Below are 9,533 nucleotides of genomic sequence, written 5' to 3'. Positions count from 1 at the left end.
CCATCTCAAAAAAAAAAAAAAAAAAAAAAAAGATCAATCAATTCCACACCTCTCCTGCAGGAATGGGAGAAGGCAGGGCACAAAAATAGTGGAGCTTTCCAAACTATGCTTGTTTACATGCCTCAAGCCCATTATATAGGATATTCTCCATTCCTCCTAGCTCATAAACAAATGCCATTAATGAGATGTGCTGATGGAAACATCATTATCCTTCCGGATTGTGGGTGCCAACCAAAAAAGACTTTGAGAAACCCTAATTTAGAAGTATACCTAGGGCAAATAGAGTTCTTAGAGCCAAATTCAACTTAGGCAGGAAGGATACCGTTTAGCTAACACAGCATTTGGGGTAGAATCTAAACTTGTTTTTAGGTCAGTACAGGTGTCACTTTGAGCCCCTTACTTCTGATGTAAAATTAGGTAAACTATTCTTTAGGGAATCTTCTAGAGATACCGTTTCTACCACAAGATTTTGAAAAGTATTAAGCGGCTGAAGCTAACTGGTACAAAACACAGCTTATATAAATACTCCCAGTTTGCTTTTGAAAGCAGATGTTTTCCAAACAGATGAGGTAAGTCACCTGCTAATACAGAACAATTAAAATAAGCACACAGAGTAAGGACTTATAAAAATTTGACCATGGCTCATCAGGAAGGAGAAATAAGCAGCTGGCCAGATGCCATTAAACAATTTTAAAAGGCTGCTGGGCAACCAGCCAATTGCTAGAGTTGAAATTAGTGAGGTTTCTGGGATGCTAAAACAAGCAGTAGAATATTCATAGAAAGAAAGAAGGCTTAAGACAGGAGAAGGGTGCTGCCCGCATATCGTTAATTCAGTTCTTGCCTTTTGCCAGAAGCTAGGGTTCCGAACAGTGCTATAAATTTAAGCATTATTTCCCCCCATTATAAAAGTAATGCCTGCTAATGGGAAGAAATTTAATATTTCAAGAGAGTGAAAAAAACATACACTCCTGTTCCTCTTTCCCAGAAGTCTCTGATTTAGTTTAAATGCTGCGGTTACACTACTGGAAAAGGCTTGGGAAAGTTAAGAGAAGTCTAAGATGCTACCACAGCCTCCTCCAAAGCTGTCAGCGCACCAGTACAGGCCAGATACAGTGTAAGAACATGTAAGAAGACAGTTTCAATATGCTCAAATCTTAAAACTTGAGTACTTCTGAAGTCAGAAGCTCCTACACCAAACAACGAATGCACGTTCCAACAAGCACTATCAGCATTATGATGCTCACCAGTATTATCGTTTGGAATACTGAATAAGGACGACCTGAATGCTTATAGTATTGTTTTTAATGTTCCAAAGGATTTTTTGCCTAATGATTTTTTTTTTCCCCATCTACCAGCATTAACATTCTTAAATCTAACTGTTCACATTTGAGTTTCCTGTTAAACTACATCATCTATCATATGATATAAAGAGACATTAAAATTTTGTTTCCTTTTTTCCCTTTACCTTTGCTACAAACAGAACACACAGAACATGAAATGATTTCTACTTTAATAAAGGGTAACATTTGAACAAATAAAAATACATATTAATAAATGTTAAATATTTACCCTTCCCGTAATTTTTCCCTCTGAAAAATCAGTTCTAAATCTCTGAAAGAGAAAACATAATCACAGTTAATGACAACAGACTGGTAGAGAAGGCTTAAGTGCTTTCTACTCAAAGTGAGTAAAATCCTGACTTGGTAACCTTGATACTAAAAACTGTTATTCAAGTTATAGTTGATTAATATTCACCCCAGGCGTGGTGGCTCAAGCCTGTAATCCCAGCACTCTGGGAAGTTGAGACGGGCGGATCACCTGAGGTCAAGAGTTTGAGACTATCCTGGCCAACATGGTGAAACTCTTGTCTCTTTTAAAAAAAAAAAAAAAAAAAAAGAATATTCAATAGAGTATGAAACCTTATTAAAGAACAAGACAGATTAAACATACAAGGCTTTCTCCTGCATATGCAATTAAAAAAACTAATAAACTCTCAAATATAAAAGATTTTCCAGCCTTTCTGTTACAGAAAAGTGGAAGTTTCAGTGTCAAAGGTAAGAAAAAAATAAGCATAGTGGGTACAGGGGCAGAGAACATTAATTTCTCTACTTACACGTAACTACTTCATTTTAAAAAGAGAAGAAAATTTTGTTTATGAACATGATATCTTCTTACCAATGCTTCTGTAAGAAGTTCTGTTCTGTGCTCTGTAGAAAATTTTAAAGTTTCTGACTTTTTTCCACTGCCTTTACGAAATGTGAGGTTGAACTCTGTTCCTTGTCCTTTTCCAACAGGGCTGATGCTGCAAATGTCTCCATAAGGCCACTTTAAAAAAAAAAATTCTTTTGACTGGTGCTACTACAATACAGTAAAATGCAACACTTATTTTTGTCACTTTAGTTTCATAATCACTGATTAAATCAGCAAAATTTTATAAAATAGAGGTCTAGAAGTTGTATCATAATAATTCTATAAAAAATTCTTTTAAACGTTTTTAGTCAGATGAAAAAATCTAGTATGTATTTCTATTTTAATGATGACATTAATACAAAGAAATTTAAAAAGTGACAATAACAGGGAAGTGAAATTTTATGATTACTTATAAATTTGTTAAAAAGTTTGTGAAACATGCCTAATTTGGAATTTAAATAGGCCAGAATATGTTTTAAATATGTTTACTTATAAATGTTCAGGTTACTCTTGTCTTTATAAACACATAATCCTACTTCCATGACAAGTATTTTATACTAACTGTACTCATGAGTTAGATATGCTTTTATTACAAAAAAAAAGTATAAGCCTTTAAAAATTATAGAGAAATAAATTACAAATTTTACATAGAGGAGGTGGCTACAACTAATAGTAACATCAAGTTATATCCTTGAGAGCCTAGAAATAAGCATATTCTCCCCTTCCCCTTTATTATTTATTTTTGGTGCCCAAAGCAGAGTATTACACATGTACATCAATCTCTTTCAGATTTGACATTTCTATCATAAAGTACCGATTTAAGGCCAGAGGGTAATGGGTCATAGCCTGGCTTTTAAAATTCAAAGGGAGTTCACACAAACACCTAACAGCTTCTAACAGGATTACCTGATTTGTTACTTCTAAGGTATTGGGATTATATGTAGTAATCGCATGAGTTCCAACTGAAAAGACACGCTTATACCTACAAAGGAAAACAAGTGCTTAGATTTAAACAGATATAAGAAAATATACATAATATCAACACAAAACAAACATTTCAATAAATACACAGAAATCTGTTAGTTGATTAATGGAGGCTAAATACGCTAAGTTATATGATCTCACCTTTTTAAATGTTCTAAAATGTAATTTGTATTAAAACCCACCCACTCATTTTACCAGGAACTATTAAGACACCTAAGTAGAAAAGTATGACTTATATGCTAGCAACCTTGTGTTGTCAGTATAAACTAAGTTGGCAAAGCATCAGCTGAGGATGCTGAAAGACATTAAATGCGAAAGTTTTATTTTTTTATTTTTTTTTTGAGACGGAGTTTCGCTCTTGTTACCCAGGCTGGAGTGCAATGGCACGATCTCGGCTCACCGCAACCTCCGCCTCCTGGGTTCGGGCAATTCTCCTGCCTCAGCCTCCTGAGTAGCTGGGATTACAGGCACTCGCCACCATGCCCAGCTGATTTTTTGTATTTTTAGTAGAGACGGGGTTTCACCATGTTGACCAGGATGGTCTCGATCTCTTGATCTCGTGATCCACCCGCCTCGGCCTCCCAAAGTGCTGGGATTACAGGCATGAGCCACCGCGCCTGGCGGGAAAGTTTTATTTTAAAAAAAGACACTTCACACCAATGCTTTCAAAATACCCTTACAACAAAGTCATATGGAAAGGAAGGAAAAGCTATGGCCTGGGGCAACTGATCAGTCATAGCCATATCCTGGAATCTTAATAGTTTCTACTTAAGCAACTACCTACTACATCTCAGTGTTGCAAGAAGTAGGAAGCCTACACCACAAACAAGCAGTTTTCACTTCTCACTTCACTTCCTTTCCTTTGAGTAACATATTTGAAGGAGAAAAAGCATTTGGGTATCAGAAATCCTTCAGAAGAGAGAGGAATTCATGATCATAAAAGAGAAAATTGAATTAGAAAAACTTATTTAAAGCAAAAGAATTAGTTATTTCTAAATAAAATGGGTAAAACATTAGTATATTAAAAAAACTAAGGTAAACAAAGAATTCCCGCAACCCTAGATACAGACAAAAGGTTTTTAAAATGCTGTATATAATTCTATGCCGACAAGTTTGAAAATTAAGAATAAATCAACCCTTATATGGAAGAATGTAAGAAAGCTGCAAAGAATTACATCCTCCCAAAGCACCAGGCTCAAACGATTTCAAGGGAGAAGAAAACTGAGACTGAGTAACTCTCATGGTTCTTAAATTGTTCCCCAAAACTGAGGAAAGACAGCTTCTCAATTCTTTTACTACTAAAACCTAAAAAGACAACACAGTAAGAAAAAAAAATACACAAATCCATTTTTTAAAGCTAATATTAGCAATTAACAATCAAGTTGCACTTTAAAATATTAACATACCATGACCAAAAAAGAAGGTTCATTTTAGGTAAACACTTCAATATTAGAAATATCTATTAACATAATTGGTTATATTTGTTGTAATATCTATTTGCATTTTAATGAGATTTTTAAATTATGAAAAATGGTTAAATCAAATGCCTTTTTGACATCTATGGAATCATATTTTCTTCTTTTGAACTATTAATATGCTAAAAAGACACAAATTACTTAAACGAACAACCATCATCAGACTCAAAGGTAATACAATAGGGAATCCAATAAAAGTATTCCCATTAAGATCGAGAGATCTTTCACATTTTCATTTTTCTGTTGTCTATTTTTTTTAAATCAGTATATTATATAATAAAAATGAGGAAATATTTCCATTTGGATAAAAAGGAAATTATAGATTTTATTAAGCTTTACCACATATCCATATAAAAAGTATTGCTACATTGTAAATGCTTTTTTTCCCTCACTCTACATATCTAAAGTGGACTGAGAAGCTAAAGAATGATAGTACTTCCCTCTAACAAAAAATTAGTCATTTGCTTCTTTTTAAAGTGGAGTGAGGGTTAGGGGACTGGTGAAGTAAACGTCTCAAAACTTCAAAGACTTAATAGAAACTAAAACCAAGAAATAAGATTTTGTTCAATCTTTGACTTAAAAGCTGCAAGCTGCACAATGAAATCAAATGTGTGGTAAGAGACGTGAATTCACACTTTTTCAGCAATAGGATCCCGGAGTTGCATGCACGCTAGGCCCAGCAGAGTAATGTCATAACTAGTAAACTGGGAGATATCTTTCAGATAAATACTGAGCTCTAAAGGCATCCTAGGAAAGCTATTTTTTAAAAAAATTCCTAAGAGAATTCCCATCCCTTAGCATTCCCTTCCCTAAGTACTCCCCATCCCTTTTGTCTTTTTAGAGTGGCCTTTGAACTTGCACTTCAGGATGGGACACTATTTCTATGTCATTTAAAACATCTTTAGCAACCCTGAACTTTTAAAGATTACCAAAAAAGTCTCCCTGAATAACAAAACTAAACTTTCAATGATTTTCTAAAATGTCCCCTTGTATAAGATTTAGAGATGAAAATCTTTAAAATACCTCACATGTATGGAATATTAGTCACAACATTTAGAGCTAAAAGATTTTTATCAGCAGTGTGCGATGACTCAAGTCTGTAATCCCAGCACTTTGGGAGGCCGAGCCGGAGGATCACTTGAGATCAGGAATTAAAGACCAGCCTGGCCAACAGGGCGAAACCCTGTCACTACTAAAAATACAAAAATTAGCCAGGTGTGGTGACCGGCACCTGTAATCCCAGCTACTCAGGAGGCTGAGGCAGGAGAGTTGCCTGAAACCAGGAGGCGGAGGTTGCAGTGAGCCAAGATCGCACCATTGCAGTCCAGCCTGGGTAATAAGAGTGGAACCCCGTGTCAAAAAAAAAAAAAGAAAAAAAAAATTATCTCACTAAAAATTAGAAAAATACAGCCACATAAAATTAAATTATGAAAGACTGAAGTAAACAATATATTAGCAATTTATAACAAATGTCATATATGTGAAAAAATATTTAAGACCTTTGCCCCCAGCTGAAAAATATTTATTATTGACTTTACCTCCGACACCCGTTTTCTGTTTATTTACGATCTAAACTTACATCATTAAATGCCTACAGGAAGTATTTAAGTTATCACAACTCACAGACTTATTGTAATATAACAGCTTATTAAGAAACATAATTTATATTACCACTAGGTATATTATTATTTAGAATCGGGAAACAAAAGCTGCTTAAAGAAATATAAGTGTTTGAGGCAACTGCTTTAACTATGGAACATTTTACTCCCCAAGCAATTGGTGATAAAGAATAAGAAAAAAAACATATTGTGCTAATGATAGTACTGGTGGAGATAAGATCATCTGAACAGGAAGACCACTGAGGCAAAAGCTGGGAATGTTATCAAGTTTTGGATTTGATAGGTGGTACATATATTTTTTAACAGACTAAATTTATATTAATTTCTATTAAAACACTTCTGAATTATTTTAATTCCTGAAAATAAAAGTTACAGCATTCTTAAACTTTCTAGTCTTTATGAATAGTGCTTTCCTCTTTAAAACAATTTTCTTTGCCAGGTGCACTGGCTCATGCCTGTAATCCCTTCATGTTGGGAGACCAAGGCAGGAGGGTCGCTTGAGCCCAGGAGTTCGAGACCAGCCTGGGTAAGATGGTGAGACCCTCCCCCCCCCGGTCTTGAAAAAGAAAAAAACAAAAACCCAACAGTTTTTTATGACATGATTTTTTTTTTACATCTGGTATTTTATAGCATAATTTTTTTTACATAAGGTATTTTATAACTTTTTAATATGCTTTTTTCTTTAGGCAAAATAAAAAAAAAAACAAAACAAGGTGTTAGATCAGATACTGCATAAGGTACTATAATGGATTGAATGAGTACCTGACACTGTGCTGGGTTCAGCAATACAGCAGTAAGAGTCAGTCCTTTGAAGACTTATGGTTTCCTCCCAAGATTTTGTTATTTAGTTATCTAATTCAGACATCTGAAATAAACTCCAAAGTAATAAGAACTAAGATTCTTGTCACTGTCTGAAAGTTAATTTCTAACTCAAATATTTACCTAGCTTTTATCAATCAGGCATGTAAAATAGTGTCAACAGAGATACTACAAAAATACTGGTCACCATAATAACATCCATTACTCTTCTGCACAGAAAATCCATGTAATTCAGTATTATAATAGAGAAAATTCAACATTTTTGCAAACTGAGAAAGTTCATGTTTACGATAAAATAATGGTTCTCAAATTCTTGAGGTCAGAAGATTTTTGTGTACCTGTATTACTTCTAAAGTTCAAGATCCTCAATCCCTTCAGTGGACAATCTATGCAGCCAGGTTTTAAAGAAGCCAAACAGAGCTAATCCGAGTTAGAAGAGGGCTTTTATGTTACCCACTCTAGACCTCATAATACACAGCAGAAACCTTTACAACCCTGTAGGCAAGGTTGGCTAGTTATAATTTTTCACTACTGGCTGATGCAAGGGAACTAACATACCTTCGCTGAAAGTAATTCTATTTGGGTCCTAGTATTGCAGATATTGACAACTGTTTCCTAGAACCAAGCCAACATCTACATCCCACAAATTCCACCTACTGACCCAAGTGCTGTCTTTCAGCTGCACACAGAGCATAGCTAATTATTTCTATCAGTCAGACCTTCAATTTGAATTCTTTTTCCTAGGCTGAACATCCTAGTTGCCTTGGCCATTTAAAAATAAGTTTACATTACCAATTCCTCAAAGCCTTTAGGATCCTCACAGAACCCAGAATTTTTCCTTTTATCATTAAAAGCTTGAGAATCCAGTTACTTGAACTAGAATTTTAGTCCAATAATGAAATTAGGGATAACTGACCTATAAGGCTTCTTAGGCAATCAATAGTCAGCACTGGTAAAGGACTACAGCTTAACGGTTAGGCACACCAACTCAAATCACACTGCCTGGACTATTCACTAGCTATGTTTTCTCTGCTAACTTCCTTAACTCTCTAAGCTTTGGTTTCCCTAACTGAAAGATGTGGATAATATATAGTCATGCATTGCTTAACAATGGGAATCGATTCTGAGGATGCATCATTAGGTGACTTCATCATTATGTGAACATCACAGGATTCTTCCCAACATTCTGTACTTACTAGTTTTGTACTTACACAAACCTAGATGGTATAGCCTACTACACTCGTAGTCTACATGGTATAGTTTATTGCTCCTAGTGTACAACATGTTACTGTAATAAATACTGTAAGCAACTTTAACACAACGGTAAATATCTGTGTACCTAAACATGGGATCATCATATATGCAGTCCATCACTGACTGAAATGTTATGTAGTACATGACTGTATACGTACTTCATAATGTGAGAAAAATAATTCACTTAAATTACTTGGCACTTAGGTGCCCAGCTAATGAGTAAAACAGTCAATAAATGTTAGCTATTCCTATTACTATTATTCAACTAGTTGACTAATGGAGAGTGGGGGATCCCAAAACTCCAACAGAATAACTGAACAAATTCTAATTAGTATATTTATGTTTTAAAGTAGCCATAACAGCTTTTTTTGAGATGGAGTCTAGCTCTGTTGCTAGGCTGGAGTGCAGTGGCAGGATTTCAGATTGCTGCAATCTCCGCCTCCTGGATTCAAGTGATTCTCCCACCTCAGCCTCCTGAGTAGCTGGGACTACAGGCAAGCACCACACCAGCTAATTTTTGTGTTTTTTTTAGAGACGGGGTTTCACAATGTTGGCCAGGCTGGTTCTGAACTCCTGACCTCAAGTGATCCTCCAGCCTTGGCCTCCCAAAGTGCTGGGATTATAATTGTGAGCCACTGCACCCAGCCCATGACTGCTTTAGTGTATTCATATTCAAAACAAAGAACAAAATTAATGGGCAAATTGATAGTTCATCTGGTTGTACTGCCAGGATACTCTGGTTAAAACTTTACTTGAAAGATCAGTTTCACCTAGGAGGGTTCATTCAGATAAAAAGTTGTACTCCTCAGAAAAGAAAAGAATTTGATAGGACATACTCTGCAAATATCTGTCTTAAAAGCTCAGTAAGGGATTTCAGAAGAAATAAAAGGGCATCCCATGAAATGCAGTATTTTAAGGCCTTAACTTCCATGATGCAATGTCCATATTTTTTCCAGCTCAAATGGAGCTAGCTTTTAACACAATACTGTATATAAAATATAAGATGCCTACAAAGGAGATGTGATCCAATTTGCACTTCTAGGTGAGAGATGTTGAAGTTCTAGGTTGCCTGATAATAGTCACAAAACATACAAAGAAAACACAAAGAATTAAGGACATCTCATCTGAGGTTTAAAGACTGGCCAGGTCAAGAGCAAGAAAAAAAAAAAAAAAAAAAAACAAGGTGTTAGAT

The 9,533-nt window shown here is 35.2% G+C and overlaps 1 protein-coding gene across 3 annotated transcripts in view; it reads right to left on the bottom strand.

The window, feature by feature from the left end:
• DNAJC13 (DnaJ heat shock protein family (Hsp40) member C13) overlaps window positions 1-9,533 on the bottom strand; it is a 123,502-nt gene that overhangs the window by 90,748 nt on the left and 23,221 nt on the right. For all 3 annotated transcript variants that reach the window (XR_001818295.2, XM_017505696.2, XM_017505697.2), the window contains exons 3-5: window positions 3,097-3,172; window positions 2,176-2,325; window positions 1,570-1,611 (exon numbers count right to left, since the gene is read on the bottom strand). Coding sequence is in view for 2 of the 3 variants with exons in the window: in XM_017505696.2 (XP_017361185.1) it covers window positions 1,570-1,611; window positions 2,176-2,325; window positions 3,097-3,172 (268 nt within the window). In the remaining variant the exon portion in view is untranslated. The remainder of the gene's footprint in view (window positions 1-1,569; window positions 1,612-2,175; window positions 2,326-3,096; window positions 3,173-9,533) is intronic.

This window comes from Cebus imitator, unplaced genomic scaffold (assembly GCF_001604975.1).
Source record: "Cebus imitator isolate Cc_AM_T3 unplaced genomic scaffold, Cebus_imitator-1.0 Scaffold340, whole genome shotgun sequence".
NCBI lineage: Eukaryota > Metazoa > Chordata > Mammalia > Primates > Cebidae > Cebus > Cebus imitator.
This window is presented reverse-complemented; position numbering and strand designations above follow the sequence as displayed.